Source organism: Lycorma delicatula, chromosome 12, assembly GCF_047948215.1.
Source record: "Lycorma delicatula isolate Av1 chromosome 12, ASM4794821v1, whole genome shotgun sequence".
Classification (NCBI taxonomy): domain Eukaryota; kingdom Metazoa; phylum Arthropoda; class Insecta; order Hemiptera; family Fulgoridae; genus Lycorma; species Lycorma delicatula.
The window spans coordinates 19,984,915-20,004,913 of record NC_134466.1 but is presented as its reverse complement, the minus strand read 5'-3'; the positions used below and the strand labels follow the sequence as shown (position 1 = coordinate 20,004,913).

The following is a 19,999-nucleotide window of genomic DNA, read 5'->3' as shown; positions in this document are numbered from 1 at the left end:
GTATTTTTCTGCTCCGAGACGATCTAGTGATAGCCAAATCGCAGAAAGTGTTGTTAAAATATTTGTGTTGCCAGGTGTACATTTCCAGTAATACTTGTAATGCTTTCCAATGATTGACACTTCAATGATTGCTTTCCAATGGTATGACAGTAGCCTCAAGCAGGCGATTTTACAAACCCAGATTAGAGTAAACATTTTCCCATTAAATTTTCGAGGTCCTACTATAGGGAAACCTATAAATTTCTTCAGTTTAAACTGTTATAAACAAACGTTCTACTTGATTATTAACGGAATCTGACCTCGGGCTCACTGAAAATAGTTAGTCCATCTTTCGGCAGAATAGACTATGAATTTTCTTTATGGTAATATAATTTTAGATTAGCGTGCGCATTAATTTATATTATGTTTTTATAACTTTTTTATTTTAGTAGTCCGACTTCAATTTTAAGATACGAAGCATCTCAGTATACTACAGAATAAGCTAATAAAATATACTTATTACGTAGTGGTAGCAACATAATTGAAGTTTTATTTTAATAATAAAAATTCTTTCCTCTTTTTGAAAGAGATGGAGAGATGTTTAAAAATACCAAATATATGTTTACTTTTGTGCTAATTTTGTAATAATCATTTAATTTACCATTTATATATTTAATATTACTATTCGTTAGATTACTGTCGAACAGTATTAATTAATTAAATATTCATTTTCTATCACAGCTGTGTTACAGTTGAAAAGAAAAATCCATTTGAAAGGTAAGTATTCAATCACAGCTAGTTCATTTTATTTATTTTTTAAACACACATGCACAAATAAGTTTTTTAAATCTATTATTTACTTAACAATATTTTAACGGTATAGATTTAAAACATGAAATCCATCGCTGTTTAGAAATGGTGATGTCATATTTTATAGTGACTAACAATCAGCTCAAAATCAATTACATAAATGAGAAAACGATTTAAAGCACCTGTTCTTAAATTTCAATTTCCAACCCTCATTTATTTATTTATCACTTTTCTGCAAACTAAAAACAAATATTGCTTATTTTCAAACTATTACAATATGATAAAGCAGCCGTAAATTTGTCATCATCATTTTTAAGTAATTTTAATAAATTTCTCCTTCAGAAATATTTCTCATTAAATTATAAATCTATTCCGGACTAAAATTTGAAAAAGGTGAATATAGATAATAGTTATTAGCTGTCTCAAGGATCTTTAATCGATTTACCTTACCGCTGAACAGGTTAATGTATTCTGAGTGATTCTCCAACATACAGCTCGATTTAGAGAAATAACACTCGTTTAAAAATATCGATTTGAATCGGTCCAATGCTCTGCATAATTGAAAATCCATACCTGACAAGAATAAATTATAGTAGGTATGACAGTAGCCTCAAGTAGGCGAATTTACAAACCCAGATTAGAGTAAACCTTTTCCCATTGCATGGGAAAATATTTAACAGATTACTGGTTGAGTTTTAGTGATAAATAAAAAATATTTTACTAAAGCGGGTTGGTATATTAAACTGTACTCGCAGATAAGAATAATTCTTGCAAAAAACAATCTTTTTGTTATTATAAAATGTTTTTAAACGTTTAGATCAGTTCTTATAGAACAATCTTTTTTAATATTCATTTTATATTTTTTTCATAATTTTTTTTTATTGATTCCACAGAAAACTTTATCACCAATCTTTATGCTCGTGGATGAAGTTGGTTGATTGCTTACCTTTCACTAGTTTTTAGCTATCATTGATTTAAGCTCCCGCAATCAATGTCAGGCCAAAAACTCCCAACACCTGATAAATATATATATATATATATATATATATATATATATATTTAGCATGATTTTAAACAATCTCGTTGGAAATCACGCCAGATTATTTTTACTGTTTTGAATTCATTACCCTCAATTTTTATGAAAAGTTTGGCCTGAAAAGTTTGAATCCAAAGCCATTTTAAAAACAACAAAGAGGCCAATTAATTGTTTTTTTAACCCTTTCATACGCGCACTTCTATCGACATTGCATCTTCGATTTCCTCTGAAATCCGCCTGCAACTTCGGTATTATTTTACACTGCTCGTCTGGCATTAGTTGTTTATTAGACGAATAGTTGTAAAAAATTTTTTATATGATTTATCGAAGACAAACCAGACAATTATTCAGATTTATTTTAAGGTATTTATTATTTAAAAGAATCATATTTATTTACCAGATGTACGTTCTACCTGAATGACGAGCTGATGAGCAACCACAATTGGGCAAAATAATTAAAATGCGTTTTCTTTATAGAAAAAAATTATTTATAATCTTAATAAGTAAAACTTAATTTAAAATAAAAGCATTCTTACGAAACTTTATATAAAGGATAGAAATGTAATGAGTCACGCAATAAAAAGACATTACTACTTTTACAAACTGCCATCTATATCTCAGTATTAGGATTTTTATTTACATTTGTCCACTTACTGCAATATAATAAAAAATTTTCCTGATTGTTACATATATTTTTACAAGCATACACTACTAAGTTTTAAATGAATTTACTGAAGTAGCTGTTATTTTTCAGCCGATAGTTAAAAAACTAATAGCGTCATACAGTTAACCTCTGTTGCACCTGAAATTAAGCAGATTAATAAAGTTACCCTTCTTAAAATGATAATCATAAATTACAATATCCGAAAATTTGTTTTTCAAAATACATTGCGGCTTGCTTCAGACATTTGTAAGACATAAGAAAGGGCTCACAGAGCATTGTTTGGTGCCCATGAATGTGGATGTTGTAGACTGATATTTAGTATTGTAACAACACCGGTATAATAGACGTGAACAACCGATTCCTACCAATTAAAAACAAAGTAGTAGAAAATATAATAATAGGAGAATCCAGAAAGGAGGTAAAAGAAACCCATTTAGTAAAGGTAACAGGTCCGTTTAACAATAGTCTTTTGTAATACTGCCCATCGACACACCTAAACAGATGTTGTTCCGAGAGATAAGTTACCGGACTCAGGTTACGAAAGCATGGGAACGAAAGGTCTCGGGCGATTATTTTCACGCTTTGAGGTGGGTCCGATCCGACAGGTAAAGAGGATCGGAGTATAAATAGTTCGGGGAAGATCATTTGATGTCGGTCCAACCGAGATGTTATAACGTCGTCTTCGAGATGAGAGTCTGCGAGATGTGAGTCGCGAGGCGAGTCTGCGAGAGTACTACGATAAAAGAGTTATCCGAGTTCGACGCGATTAAGGTGACGTCACAAGTAATTCCAGTACACGAAAACTACAAATGGTTCGATGAGACTATAAACTGTAAGACTATAAGTGAAAGAGGTAATGTAATAAATTTCAATAATAAATTGTTAGGGTAGTTTTATTGGCGAGCAGCATAGGTATTTGCAATGAAAAACTTGTCTTATCTATTGTTCTATTGTTGTTAATACAACACTAATGTGTAAAAGTGTTAAGACTTGCGGTCACGCTAATGTCTTTTGTCAATGGGACTGATTTCTGCTTTTGATTCTTTATGTACCTGTAAATGAATCCTGACTATCACTTTAAATTCTGTTTTGTATGTAAACAGAGCTTATTGTTATTATTATTATTATTATTATTATTATTATTATTATTATTATTATTGTTGTTGTGGTTGCGATTACTACAATTATGATACTTATTATTATTATTATTGTTTACTGGTTTCATTATTGTCATTATTATTATGTGTTATTATTGTCACTTAATATTACTACTATTGTCGTTATTATTACTATTTATTTGTCTTGTTTTGCTTATGTTTTTAAACCAATAAATTGTAATTATATAAACATTTTCAATTGTCAATCTCTCATTATCTTGATCGAGCCGCGAATACGCGACAGTATATTAAAAATGTTAACTTATTTGTATGTTCACATGTATATAAATAAGTCTTTATTCAGCCACATCTATTAAACCGGGAAAAAAACATGTTTTCATATAACGCAACACTACATATAAGATTACGATAAAATGCCTCATTTTTCTTCTATTGCAATTTCTAAAATAAAAATGAACGAACCGTTTAAAACATCTTCCCACCGATTATTTAAAACATAATTAAAAGATTTTCTTTTACAGGAACAATATTACTCTTTCGATTAATTTCTAAGTACGACTAATTAAACATTTTTAAAAAGGCTAAATTTTCTCATCTCAGTACAACGTGTACAAATAATTTTAATTTTAATTTTGTAAATATTTTATATATTTAGTATCCCTCCTATTTAAGTTAAATAATTTAATTTTATTATATTTCAAAAAAGTAATGTTGACTGTAAGTACATACATTTTTATTTTGAAATTAATTTGCATTTTATGACACGGTTCTGATCAAGATTTTATCACGGTATCCTTTGAGCGACCGAAACAGATGCTGATTCAGTTCCTTTTGTGTTTATGGAATAACACGTGAAATCTGTTATAATATGAAACTTTCAGAAGAAAAGATTTATTTATGTTATTTAGGAATGTAATGTTAAATAATTTTACTTCTTCTTATCTTCGTACTTTCTATTTCCCCATAAAAATTAAATATTAAAATACTATAACGTTCCGGGACTGTTATTTTTCGAAACAGCTGTTTTCAGAGGTAAGCAAGAAACTTAATGGTGTCTAAAAAGAAATACTTTATTACTTTCTACCTTGGAAATTGATGATCCAGTGTTTCACATTGATTCAAATCATTTAATGTGTAATTTTTGTTTATTCCTAAGGAGATCATGAAACAAAATTTATTATTAAAAAAAAATTAGAGAGATTGACGTTACTTCTTGAAAAAAAAATTGCCAAAAAACCTGCCCCGCCAAAAACAAAAAAATATTTGTTGATTATTTTAAATCAGTAAGTTAACTTTTTTTCATATTCCCCTTTTCCCTCGGACCGGACCCACAGTTAAGTAGAACATAGCTCGGGGAAGTGTCCAATACTCTAACGAGCCTCCCGTCTACCGGATGTACGTTCGGCTGGATAGGTCGGCTTCCGGTAGGATCTTTTTTGCTCTGCCTCTAATTTCTGGAGCGGAGTTACCAGGTCCGACTATGTCGTTCCTGTTGCTCCTCTCCTGGAGCCGAGTGGGAGTAGGAGGTCTGTCCGCCTCTCCCTGGTAGTCCATAATGAAACAAAGTCAAGGGTATGAACTGATGTTTAGTTCACTAAGGGAACTAGGAATAAATTTCGTTGTTGCGAACAAAATTTTTCGTGGTATGATATTATTCATTTCCCTCAAAATGTATTAGACATTTACAAACTAATTGGCTCTATAAAATGTAGAACTAGGTGTGCGGTTCGTGCTTCTGCGAACTCGGTTAGCTAGTTCAGAGTGCAACGATGTAGGTCGTCAAGATGTCCAGATGAAGCCTGCAGCGAAGGCAAAAGTAGAGTTTATATAAATATCTACCGAGGCATTTACATCAGTGACATCTCAACGAGACCTGGCTTATTACTATAAGATGTAAAAACTTAGACGAAAACGACTTCCGATAAAGCCCATCAGGGCTAGGAACGTTAGGTGGTGGTGTGGCGACCGGAAGCGTCACAAGGCGGGTGTCGGGGTTGGGATGTTCTTCCACTTCACTCCCGTTAAAGCCAATCACGTTTAGTGTCGGGAGCGGGGGAGCAAACCGAATGGTCACGAGGCGGATGCATTTCCCTACGCGGTTTGGGATGTTCCCCTACTCCAGAAGTCGGAGCTCAGTCTTTATGCCTTCGCATGTAGAAGAGACAGCCCAGGAGGGGGCGTCTCCGCCAGAACTGCGATCTTTTAGTGCTCGGGGGCTCTGGAGTACCCGCTTCTAATAGCTACTGCCCACCCGTACAAGCACCGACAAATAGCAGCTCCCCAGGGGGCTGTCCGTTACCCCCTCTCTTTCGCCACTTTTTCCCGTATCATATTTCTTATGAATCTTGTGATGTAGCTTTAGTTTATTTGTACGATATCAAAATCTTATTTTCAAATAAACCTCTTTAGTCTAATTTTTATTGATGATTGATGGCTTTGTTTTAATTACTGTTTAAAATTTATCACAACTAAAAAACTTTAGAGCGTAATATTTTAATAAATTTGAATCTCCCCAGCAGTTGCCCTGCAAGGCATGTGATCACATTAATAAAACTCTATATGCTTGAATGATGTCTACTGATTGCTTTATTACTTCCTTAGTGAATGTTAAATTGTACTCAAAACCATATTAAATGTAAATTATTGATAATTACGTTATTGGATTAAAATTCTATTAATAATGATTGTGAATTATTTATAGGTATTTAAGGGACACATATCATGTATTTCGTGAATTTAAAATATCAAGGTGAGGATATACTTAAACTTGTATTTGCACTTTTTTAAAGTAATTATTGTTTATCCTTTAATATTTAATTGTTATTCTAAAAAAATAGTTAATAGGAATTTTATTGGTTGTCTTTTTTTAAATGGCCAAGGTATTTTCTGATGAAGTAAGATTCAAATATCAATGAGAACTTTCATGCTCTGATGCTGAAATAACTTTAAGATATATATATATATATATGTGTGTGTGTGTGTGTGTGTGTGTGTGACTATATCACTTGAAGAGCTTATTCAGAAATATCAACAAATCATTATCACGGAAATTTCTGAAAACTATTAAGTAATGGCAGAATAGAAAAAATATATATAAATAAGGTCATTGGCTTTTGCAGCCTCAACATAAAAAATAGATATCTATTACTGTTCTTACTATAACACAATAATTTCTGCAGCAGAAAAGCATAGAGTTAAGTCATTAAGTCTGTATAATAGCTTGCAATAAAAAATAATAGTGCCATTTCCATCCATCGTAGATGTGGATGAACCAAATTTTTATTTTGAATAATAATGATAATCATTCGAAATTCATGGAGAATATGATACCTTGCCTTTTGAACTAAAAACTGTCACTCTTCAATAGTATGCCGTGATTTTAAAGCATACACTGAAATGGGGAATATTTCCAAGAGTAGAATCATTCCATTCACAGTTTGCTTCCTTTCACGAAAATGTTAGCCTTTACATGCTGAAATTACATGAAAAAACTACATAAGATGGAGAAGGGATGGTGCTACCTGCAATCCATAGTATCCAGCTTTAATACCATATTATTATAATCTCTGGCCAAATTATTATTGTATCTCTGAAGATTACTATTATTATTATAATCTGGAGATTATTATTATAATCTCAGGAGTTCTTGAACAAGCAACTTATTGATACTGTGTGAGGGCATGTCAACTTTCACCAGACAGAACTCCTTTTCTGGCAATAAGCGTCCTGAGTACTGAATCACGTGCATCGACTCTCAGGAGTTTACACTGATAAAATCGTAGTTCACTTCATTTTACTCAAATGTTAGCCATGTAATTCTTGTTTAAATAACAAATCTCACCCTATTATTAATGTCGATAAGAACTACTATATTTTCATCATAAGCATGTCAGCTCTGGGTCAGATATTGTACTGCTACCAGATACAATAGAATTTTTGGGTGACACATTTATGATATTTTGTTCTTTTATTATGAATGCTATTGATATTATGCAATCGCATGATTTACACGGTTTAAATATATCAAACAAAACCGCTTAAATTTTAAATGCAGCTACATTTTTTCTTCTGGTAAGTGAGGATACAAAAATAATTCTATAGTATTCACGGATATAGTTTTTGTAACGTTCTCTAAGATCAATCAAGTTTTAATGCAAACATTTCAAATTTTTTTTACAGTTAAAATAATTTGAACGGGTAACAGAAAAAATCATGGAAACTTTAAAAAAAAAAGAAGGAACGTTGAATTAAAAATTCTTAAAAATAGGTTTTATAAATTATTATTATTGTGAGGAAAGAAGAAGAATAATAACAATGAAAACAGAGCCTAAATATTAACTTAATATTAATGAGATTTCTGCATTTTATTTTGTTTTTATTTTTAAATTTCTTTTATTAACTTATTAAAATGGCTATTTTTCTATAATTTACAGAATTTTTGGAGAAACTAAACTTGATAAATTAAAAAAACAGTAAGTAGTCTTTAAAAAACAATTTTTTTTAAAATTGGCTAGTTTATAATATGATGCTTATTTCTCCTTTAGCGAAATATCTTTTAATAGGAGGAAACTGGTTCTTTGCATTTCTTCTCTCCCCATTCTCTTTCATCTCATAAATACAGTTGAGGTCCATTTCAGCTGTTATTACTTTTCTGTTTCCTTTTATATTTTTCTTTTAAAAATTTTTACTTGAATACAAATAAATCCAAAGAACATTCAATACATAATTTTCATCAAGTTTATGGCTTATTCGTTTATGTTTTTTGTATTTTAGTTGTATTTTTATATATATTCATTTATAAATGAATTATTATGTTATATACTGCAACTTTTTTTGTTTGTATTAGTCAAAAAAAAGGAAAACCAAAAATATACCTTCATAGTAGTGCAATATTATGAAGGTATAAGGTAATAGATAATTCAACTGAATGTACTTGTTCAATTATTTCCGTGTACTTTAAAGTGCTTAGTCATTGAATCGTGAAGAGTTGCCGGTTGGAGAAAATAATGAAGCGAACAAAATATTTATAGTTTAGACTAATTTATTTAAATTAGTTTATAATGTTTTATAATTTTTTTAATTTTAATATTTTAGAGTCTATGCACCATATAAATTTTTACTAATAAAGATTTGATAATTGTTCAAGATTTTAGATAGTTTAACTTTTAAAATCTTAAAAAGACGTGACATGAGAATCGTTTGGTAAACCGTTCTAGACTGATGAATCAAAGAACAACACGATAAAAAAAAAGAAATTTTATGAACACAGGACTCTTTACAAGATAAAAAAGAAATTTCAGATCTGAAAGTAGTGCCCTCCTAAAAATCGGACTTTTTTTATGAATGTTCAGCGGTGCTTGTGTAATTAAATAAGAAGAAATAACACTCGAATAGATAATCTTGAATAGAATAAGCACTTTCAACACGTAAATTATTAAACAAATAGAAACTTGTATTTAATAAGTTTTTTGAACAAATAAACCTTGAATTAATTAAGTGCGTAGAATAAGGTGATTCCTCGAAGAAGCAAATCACTTGAACCAGTAGATTCATCGAATAAATGATTAAATAAATATTTTGAATAAATAATTTACGTGTTTAAAAGTACACCTCGGTTAAGTAAACAGATTGGATATAAGCATTCGTTCGATTCTTTAAAACTCGTAATAAATTTATTTTGTGTATTCGTCTCTTTTACAGATCTTCCTCTTAGGAGTTTTCAATTTGTTACGTTGTTGCAATTGATTTAAATAATCATTCGACCATTAATTACAAATGGAATGCGTAAATTTTTGCGTTAGTTGCCAACGGTCTAAACGATTAATAGAAATCTCAGTGAAATCGGGGTTAGGAATCGAGATGAAAGGTGATTCAATAAGAAAGTATCCAAGTGGTAATGGTTGTGGATTCCTCGAATCTGAAGATACGGCATATAATGGGGGTGAATTTAAATAATTTTAAATTTGGTAAATTACGGTGTATAACTTTTAAAAATTAATAATAGGATGTCCTGTGACAATCTAAGTTTTATGATAAAACTTAACCCGTTTTACGTCACTTTCCCACTGCCATCGAAATGCGGTGATGAAGAAGGGATGAACCTCCAATTTATAACTTGTGATATGGGAAAGGAATGAATATTGTACTGGTTTGATTGGAAGTCTTTTGCTTTAAATATTGTGAACAATATCCACGGAATATATTGTTTGCAGCCTTGAAAGTTTTGTTATCAAAAAATATTTGATTTGGTATACTCTACTTCAAAGAAACCGCTTTAATGCGGCTATGAATGCTTCCGATGTTAAATTGGATATTAATTCTAAATGTACAGGCTTAGTTGAAAGTCATATGAATAGCCATGAATAAGTTTTTGGTACGGCTTTTGATCTCTGTCCACCGAATTATTAATTCACCATTATAATCGACAGCGCAAAAAAGAACGGTTTAGATAAATTAATTCGATAATTGCGAATTGCTGATCTAATCTTTTTAGCACTGGAACAAATGCACTTTATACATTTTTGAATAATAAATCGTATAACGATCTTACCATTGACAATCCAGAATTTTTAACGTCAAGAATTTTGAAGTAATTGAATGAAGGCATGAAAAAATTACAAATATCCACTTTGGACTGTAAATCTTGGTAAACGTGCATTAGGATGCAAGATAAATTTATGTTTATTATTTGAAGATAGCTTGAATTTTGAAGGCGACCCCCTACACGAAGCATGCCTGATAAAACTACGAATGGATCGAGAGAGAGTAATCTACTTTGTTTTGAAATCTGTTTCCACATTGAATTCCGAAGTATAATATTTTAACTGCGATAATCGTACATAGGTACGAATTAATCTAAATAAAGATGAAAAATGTTCAGTAATATTTCTGAGTAACATAGAAGCAAACGAGAATTTAATCCCTTTACGTTCTTCAATCAATCACTCAGGTGAAGAAGTAAATTTATTAGAGAAAAAAAGACAAAAAGATCGGTGCCACCATAAATTAAATTTTTGAAGCTTTACAAGAAACAACCTCGAGACAGGATATCAGCAGGATTATCAGGTGAATTGATGTGATGCCATGTGGGATTAAGAGTTAAAGTGTTGGATTTTTAAAATTCTATTAGCATCTAATATATTTAATCTTCATAATTCAATGTGAATTCAATAAATTGCAATCCTGAAAATCAGAGTACAATTTAATTTCATCGATGTGAGTATTTAAAGATGTAACCACTTGAATAGTCAAACGAGTTAATAGTAAAAAAGCAAATAACTTAAATATGGTGAAGGGATCTGTGAGTGGTGTAACCATAGACAACCTTTGAAGAGATTGGATGAAATATTTCAATTAGAATAAATGGTTTTGACATATACGAGTACACATCTCGCATTACCTTATACCGTTACTTTATGCGTTGGCAAATCTAAGATTGAATGGAATTATCGTTAATTGATCTGTTAATGGTAACGTTGACAACTAACCTAAACTTATTGTTTAGATCTTTCCACTGGGAAAATAAATTATCCCTTAAACAGTCAATCACTATGTCATTTAATTTGCCGCAATGTCATTTAATGACAAAATCTCCATAATTTAATACTTGTAGTATTAAAAGTATTAAAAGTATGTAGATTGTAACTATATGATACTTTCATTCCTATGAGTTTGTGACAGCGGTGATGCAAAAGATCCCAAATTATTGTATTCGTGTATTAGTGTGAACATAAGTACATTAATTTTTTATTAAAAAAAAAAAAGAGTGCAATTAAACAAGAGGATTTTCAGAACATATTAATTATAGACATAGTCGTAGTTTTTGATCTGTAAGTTTTTTTATGTTATTCATTATTATTGAAGCTTGCATCAAATTATTTTATGTATTTATTTTTGTCAGGTATTTGTTTTTATATATTTTATTTGTTTTGCAGCAAATATTATACGAATTATTTGTAAGTACCGATAACATTTATTTTTCTAAATGTAGACCTTAAAAACTCCTTAGGTTTACAAATATTATATCATTTGTTATTTAATAAATTTGTCCATTCTGTAATTTACAAAAGATTAGTATTTAGGTAGACACATAAAAAAGCTACCTATTATAATGAGTACCATGATTCAACTTCCGAAAAATTTCAATTTATCTTTGTGTTTCACATCACCTAGACATCCCCGAAAATCACCGTCAGTTCAAAAATTTACATATATATATGTTACGGTAAAACCCCTAATACCGGTAAATCTTATGTTTTACAGGTAAATTCTAACATTTACCAAGTCACTTGGTAAAAGTCCGAAAAAATCTTGAAAACACTTTTTTTTGGACTTTTAACAAATAGTTTTGGTCATTATTGACATTTACCGTAGACTGCTGGTAAAAGTTGACAATTCTGTAATGAAATCACTCAAAAGTATTAATTTAAAAATGCTCTTCCCAATTTCGGAATTTCAGTGCACTGCGAATGAAAAATGAAACAGGTTTTTTCAAAAGTTTGCAAAAAACTTTTAATACTTAGACATTTCAGAAACTTTACAAGTAATTAATTCATATATATTAATATTCGGAATGAATAATTTTCAGCAAACTTCTGCAATGGTAAATAGCAATATGTCCTTTGTTATAATTAAATGAATCCTTTCGAGATTACAAATTACAAAAAAAACTCTATAACTTAAAATAATGCCCATCTCAAGTACTAGATAATAACTCGTATGTAAGAAACATTTGCTCTTAATATTAATTACTTTTTGAATAAAAAATTTTGTATAACTTAGTGTTCCAATTGTACGAAATTGTGAAATTCATACTTTATTATTTATTGCAGCAAGGTTGACTATTATGGCATTTAAAATTACAAAGTAATTTTGCAGATTTGCACAAACATCTGTTCGTCGTACACTTTTTCACTCAGTTGCATTTTCTGAATCCCTGCCCACCAACTAAAGACAGTTTTTCCACAACTTCTCGTATGCCCACTGTCTTAGTTCCAACTTCCTCAACACTCAAAAACTTTTCTTTGTACAACTTAATCTGGTTTCTCGTATAAATCGCTTGTAGTTTACAAACCTTTGTACCAAGTTCATAAAAATCATTTTAAAATCATACTTTTGAGTGATTTCATTACAGAATTGTCAACTTTTACTAACAGTCTATGGTAAATAGACTGTAGAAAAACATTGGGTTTCGAAGACAAAAAAAAATCATACCTCCCTTAATAGGTACAGTATCGAATCGGTTGAAAGTGGTCGTTAGTCCTCTAAATATTACCTAAAACTTTAGTCTGAAACAATTTTTGATTTGACCAACACTTACAGCAAGGGATGACAAAAATGTTGCTGGAATTGTAAGAAGACGGGACTTGTAATCTAAATGTGAAACTTTTTCATTTGCAACCGTTGTCGTCTTGAGTAAATTTTAGGGTTTTCTTAACTTTAAGGTGGAAATCTTTTTTATCACTTACTTAAGCCGGTGAAATATACCTCCGACTTGCGGCGTGCCGAATGGGATTTTTTTCTCATCTCTTTGATTTCATAAAAAAAACCAAACCAGGTTTAAAGTTGTAAGTAAACTCAGTAAGTTATACGGAAACAAGCATAAGTCGATCAGACATTGTGTGCTACAGGGCAACAAAATAGTATGTACAAAAAATACAAGTCAAATCAAAATATAGAGCAGTTTTCTACGTATTTAGTGCATATGGATAAACATGTAAAACAGCTCATTTACATTTCATTGTTCTGAAAAGCTGTCGATATTATGTAATGAGGCTACAATTCTCATTTTAGTCCAGTTTCACCAACTACTTACTGTCCACTGAAGTTCAGATAGCTGAGTCCGCGGTTATGGGTTATCAGTTAACTTGCATTTCTCTCGCTACATATTCTCTGGGTCCCTATTGATAACCCGGATCCTGTTTCTGAGGACTTAACTCATTATAATACTAGTTAGCGATAATTTTATTTTGATAAACTTAAAATCTCTACTATGTTAAAATATAAAATATTCTGGAGGGTAGATACTCTGGTAAGACCGAATGAAATATTTTACCAATACGCACCATCACGCATTCTTACACTTACAATTATAGGTGATACTATAATTTTACTACTGTAACACTTACAATTATAGGTGATAGATTGACATCTTAATTACTGCTCCCAAGAGTAGTGCAGTCACATTAGATGTTTATTTGACTGGAAAATTCCTTGACAGGCCCAAGATCCATCAGTCGCTGGACCAAAACTAATAAATGAGCAAAATTTACACGGTTGATCATACTGTTGTGTAGACTTGTTTCATACAATCCATCCCAGTCTGGTGTGAAATAATTCACAAAAATTCCCTTATTAAAGCACGTTATCAAATCATATTGATCTTTTTACAAATTAAATATATAAGGAATCAAATGTAATATGTAAGACTAAACTAAAATTTGTCCTTTAAAAATATGTTTATAACGGCCTATCTTTCAATGTTTCCTTTTTCAAAAAGTTATTTTTGTACAAAATAACGGCTATTATCAAGATTGGCCTATTTTTTCACAAAAATAAAAAAAAATATACGTAACTTAAGAAAGGGCGTATCCTGATTTATATCTCTATAACAATTTAGCTTGGAGATTAGGACTTGTTACCCCCTTAAAAATATAGCTAAAAATAAGCTGAATAAGACAGTAAAATGTGACAAAATGTGGTGTAAAAAGCAATTTTAGCATGAAGGTAAAATAATAAAAAAAAAAAAAAAAATAGTTATTAATATATATATATATATATATACAAGTTTCTTACTTAACGAAATATGTTTTTAAAAAACGATTTTAATACATTTACAGTTATTATCCTTTTAATTATAATTATTAATTAAACCATTTAATATTCCCTTAGTTTAAAACGTTTACCGTAACCTGCTACTGCTGATTTAATAAACTTAAATGTTGTCTTGTTGAGTTCTAGAAACAGACTAACTAGAAGTATTTCATAAAGACCAAGGTTTAATACAATAATAATTCTTAGAAACAAATGATTACTAATAAGTGATTACTAGGAACACATTCTATTATTAACGCTTATATCTAGTAAATATCATACTCTTAACTTATATATATATATATATATATATAATGCCTTAAAGTCTTTCCGTGATTACAAAAATATATTACAGTTATAGTTATACCGGTTATGGCAAAAGAAACCAAAACTTATCGATTTTTTTTTATATAGGTTTGTTTCAGGAAGAGGAAGAGTAGAGAGCCCTGTGATTTATTTTTTATAAGATGGCGTCGATCCAGGAGAAAAAGCAATGTATATCACGAGTCGAAATCACCAATTACTGTGCAGCAAAATTTTAGAAGGGAATACGGACGACTAGCACCTGATAGTAAGAATATCGTTGCGTCGCATGCAAAGTTTAAGGAAAGTATAAGTGTAGTTGAACTTCCGCGAACAGGGCGGCCATCCGTTATGTTTTTCAGACGGGGCTACTTTCCACTCCTCAGAAAAAGTAAACAGGCATAATTTAAGAATAAGGGTTCAGAAAATCTATACTTTACCAGGGAAAAAAGTAGAGATTCTCTTACAGTGAGTGTGTGGTGCGGTTTGATGCACAACAGAATCATTAGTCCCTTCTTTTTCATCGAACAATCAATAACAGCTAACATTTACCAGGATATGCCGCAACACATAACCCCGACCGAGTCTATGCGATACCTACACATGATCTGGACACATTGAGAAGGAGAATAACTGAAGCTGTTGCTAGGGTTACCGAAGAAATGTTGACCAAGACATAGCGTGAAATTGTTTATCGGCTGGGCATTCTACGAGCGACGAAAGGCGTATATATTGTACTTTATTGACATGGTAAAAAACCTTGATAATTTTTCCTTTTTTCCGCAAACCGCACAGCTGTAACTCTAATAGCTTTTTTTGTAATAAATTTTTGTAATCATGGAAAGACTTTATAAACACCCTGCTTTAATTTTTAAATATCAGTCAAATTAATTGGTTTTTTTTTTGTATAATTTCATTAATTACATTTTTATTTCTATTGAGATTTTACAATTACTTGTTATAAATTTATAATATTAAAAAAAAATGTTAAAACACTTATTTTGCCTTAAATTCTCAAAGTAGAGAATTGAACTGCTTGGTGGCTGGAAAGAAAATGAAGGAAGAAGTGCATATCAAATTAAAAAATAGAATAGAAAGGGTATTATAAAACTTAACTTTCCTATAACTGCTACAATTGGACGATCTATTTGCAACCAGTGATGACACAAATTTTGGGAAAATCTCAAAATTTCTATCGTCAGTTAAAAAACATTATTTCAATTTTAATTAAACTTTTCAACAAATTTTAATTATTATTAATAATAAGAGTACAAATGCATAATCAATTATTTAATTTCTCTTATTAACATATTTTTTTTTAAATATTTCTTATCATTTTGATTTATTATATTACGAAACCTAAGAAAAAATATCGCTAGAATATTATAAAATATCAGCAAATTTGCTTATTGCATTACTTGTATAGATTAGGAAAAAAAGTTAATAACACAACTTTTCTTGTAATTTTACTCTATAATGAAAAAAATTGAACATAATAATTTTTTTAATAATTTCCTTTGTGTTCATTTTTATTTTAGAACTATGTTAATGATTGATCAGGAAAGTCACGGTGATAAAGAAAAACAAATATTACCGACACTTCTTCAGCTTCTTGACGCAATCCCGGATACAATTATGTAAGAAAATATTATTTTTGCAATAAATATCATAAATATACGGGTGGACTCAAAAGTGAGTCTTCCCACCACTAGAAAGAAAAAAAATTGGTATATAAAATTTAAACAAAGCAAATACCGATACCTTACATCCAAAAAAATTACAATGAAATTGTAAACCTTACGGTAAGAGTCTCGCAGATATCATTTCTTCCGCTCAAAAAACAAAAATTTCTGTAATATAAATAAAACTGTTTCTAAAAAAACGATACTGTTGTCAGAAAAGGTAAGACACTACATTATATTATATCTGTCATTAGTTTAGAATTAAAAAAAAAAAAAAACATAAATATATGTAATATACAATAATAGACAGTAAACAATGTTTAAGCGTTCCACGTAATAAGCAAAGAAAATAACAATTTGTAACAATACTCTTCCCGGACCGATTTCATTTATTAAACAACGAATAATCATAAGAATTGTATTATTTTTGTGAATGTGATATGTATTACATGTAAATGAAATCGGGCCGGTAAGAGTTTTGTAACAAATTTTTCTCTTTTGCTTATTATATGGAACATTCTTTATTATCTATTATTGTACATTACATATATTTAACATGTATTTCGTTAAAGAAAATTTTTAATTAATAACAGATATAATAAAATGTAGCGTCTTGCCTTTTTTTGATATCAGTATCGTTTTGTTAAAAATAGTTTTATTTATATTACAGAAATATTTTTTTTTTTAGCGGAAGAAATGATATCTGGGAGAATCTTACCGTACGGTTTAAAATTCCATTGTAATTATTTTGATATCACTGCTTTTTGTTAGATTATGCTTTTATTTTTTATTATTTTTTTTTATGAATTACTGATTGTTATTATGGATTTATTATTAAAATTTGTTGTCTTACAACAAATTGAATTTCACGGCGATTTTTTTTTTTTTTTTAACAGCCATTCATGTACTTCGTACCATATTTTTTTCTTTTTTAATAAAACTAGTATAATGAATGACCTTTACGAATTAAAAATCCGTGATGTAAGATTGCACCTATTACTTTGTAAGTGTAACCCTCAATTTTTATCGTTAAACTCGATTTTACCAGTCGAATTTATTTCTGTTTCATTTATTCCTTTTTTAATAACACTAACATATCTCTAGTAAACTAATATTTTTAATTTTTTTAAAGAAGTTGTGAGAATTAAACAAATTGTTTTATGTTCAGTACATTCTTTTACGTAACAGCATTTACTATTAAAACAAGTTGTAGTATTTTTTCTTTTAAATTTTATTATTTCCAGTACGCTATCTAACAAACTTCTAGGTATTTTTTTAAAGTATTGTTTATTACTAATCTAATTGAACTGAAATATAATGTTTTCCCGCTTATTTTTTTTATTTTTTCCCCCGTTTTCATTTCACTGCTAGGTTAGGTCTAAACATGACCTAAACGTAGTTCGTTGCCGTCGTCGCCTCTTACCGACGAAGTTCTAACGATCTCCGTGATAATTAATATTATTGTTTTATTCATTGTGTTGTAATTTTACTTTTATTAATTCGTGGCAACATTTAACCGCTGAGTTTTACATTTTCTAATAAAAAGTTTTGTCCAATTTTGTAAAATCTACTGTTTGCGGTTGTTCGGTTCAATTACATTTGAAAAAACCATGTGGTTAACAATTTCGCAGGTTGAATATTTGCAAGGTTGATGTTAAATAACATCAACACGTTGTTCCTTAGCGACTTGTCCGTTCAGGAAATGTTTTATCGAGATAAAATTTTACTAAGAACATAATGAGGAGGATCCCCATCTTGCTGCAAACAAGATAAATAATCTTGTAGCTAGTTTTATGCCAATATTTTCAAATTTTACTTCAGCTTTTGTAGATGTTAACTGGTAGACAATAAGAATTCTCAGACGGAATTCATCATGAATTTCAGCAGACTCCTATTATTTTTCACCAACACCAAGAAAAACAGCTTTTGGTTTCCTGTAGGTAAACACCAATATAATCAACTTAGTTATGTATGTATAAATGAATTGAATAACACTTGAATATATCAAATGCAAAATATTCGTGCCTATTACAAAAGATACTGATTTTTTAGCCCGCCGCATACATCCATAGATTTTAATATAAAATATAAATTAAAGTGGAAAAAAATTGCAATCAAACTAGGTCACAAGTTTAATATTTTGCAGACATACGTTTTCATTTGCACTTCAGATCAATTTTTATTAACACTTTATATATAAACGACAATGCGAATAATGAATTAAGAGACAAATCTAATAGCGATCAAAATAACAAAAGCCAATAGCTATCAAAATAATTACCAAATTCTTCAGAATTTGCAAATTAATTTTCATCTCGGCTCCATATTTAAAAATATAAATCCAAATTATTCCAGCGGACGCTAGAATATTCTTCGGGTGATTAAACTTTGTGTATACAGTAATTTTATGTACGTATTATTTAAGCATGATATTATTTAAAAGTGCAGTTTGTAATGGGTTAGAATCTCTCATTTGAATGGAAATAAACGGAGAGCAAAATAATATTGCTTGAGTAAATGAAAATTAACAATAAATTATTACATCGATATTGTTTATGGAAAAGGTTATGTATATAGGAGAAATGTATAAAGGAGAAAAATCTTACCAATTACCTCGGACATAATAACTTTTATACGAGAATTAGAATTAGAGTTAATAAATTTCGTTTACATCATAACTTATCGGTACCAAAAAATTCGTAAACCTACGGCTAAAAGTAACTACGTCACTGGTGTCTTGTCATTGGCATACTACATGGATGGTTTATTCAATTGTATACAGTACGCTGTTTAAATCTACGAGAGATATCGAACCACAGAAATGAGACAGCGTCTCACACATCACTGCCTTTTTTTCTTTATGATACCTCATATAGTAAATAAGAGGCGAAGACAGAATCAGGAGTTATCGTCCCAAGATTGTAAAATTTAAATCTTAGTTCTGGCGATTTCAATACTAAATTCGCATTATTTTGTATTAAAGTACGAATGATAAAAAGAAATAAGTAATACGAGGCTCTGCTGATAAATTTTGCACAGATATGCATAGCATTGGAATAAAATAAAAAATGAATAAAAGAACAATACCTTAGTTGCAAAATGTTGTATTTATTTTCAATGTAATCTCTGTTTACAATGATACACGTTTCCCAACGTGTGACAAGCATTCCTTCACTGGAAAATTCTGGCGGTCTTTCTAGGATCGAAGTGGCCATAGCTTCCTTCACCACATCGTCGGTGATGTAATGATTATCTTTCAGATCCCTCTTGAAGTGATGGAAGAAGGGGAAGTCGCACGGAGCCATATCCAGCGAGGATAGCGGATGCAAAGTAGGCTCAAACCTCAGCTTATGGAGAGCCATGAGAGAGTTTGCGCGGTACCCATCGTGCACAGATTTTACGGTAACCCAATTGTTCAATAATACGGCTTACTCATTCTTTAGATATTCTTTCTGGGTGATTCGCCGGTCACTTTGAAGTGACCGGTAATCGTCGTCCTCCCTTCGATGTTTCTGTGAACTGTACCAGTCACAGAAACAGGACGTCCGCTCCGAGGTGCATCTTCAATTGTCGCTTTACCAGCTTCATATTCACT

At 30.3% G+C, this 19,999-nt stretch overlaps 1 protein-coding gene across 1 annotated transcript in view; it reads left to right on the top strand.

The window, feature by feature from the left end:
• LOC142333433 (uncharacterized) overlaps positions 1-19,999 on the top strand; it is a 71,330-nt gene that overhangs the window by 6,943 nt on the left and 44,388 nt on the right. Inside the window, exons 3-7 of the mRNA XM_075380526.1 lie at positions 721-756; positions 6,309-6,356; positions 8,041-8,079; positions 11,542-11,562; positions 16,261-16,359. Of these exons, the coding sequence (XP_075236641.1) occupies positions 721-756; positions 6,309-6,356; positions 8,041-8,079; positions 11,542-11,562; positions 16,261-16,359 (243 nt within the window). The remainder of the gene's footprint in view (positions 1-720; positions 757-6,308; positions 6,357-8,040; positions 8,080-11,541; positions 11,563-16,260; positions 16,360-19,999) is intronic.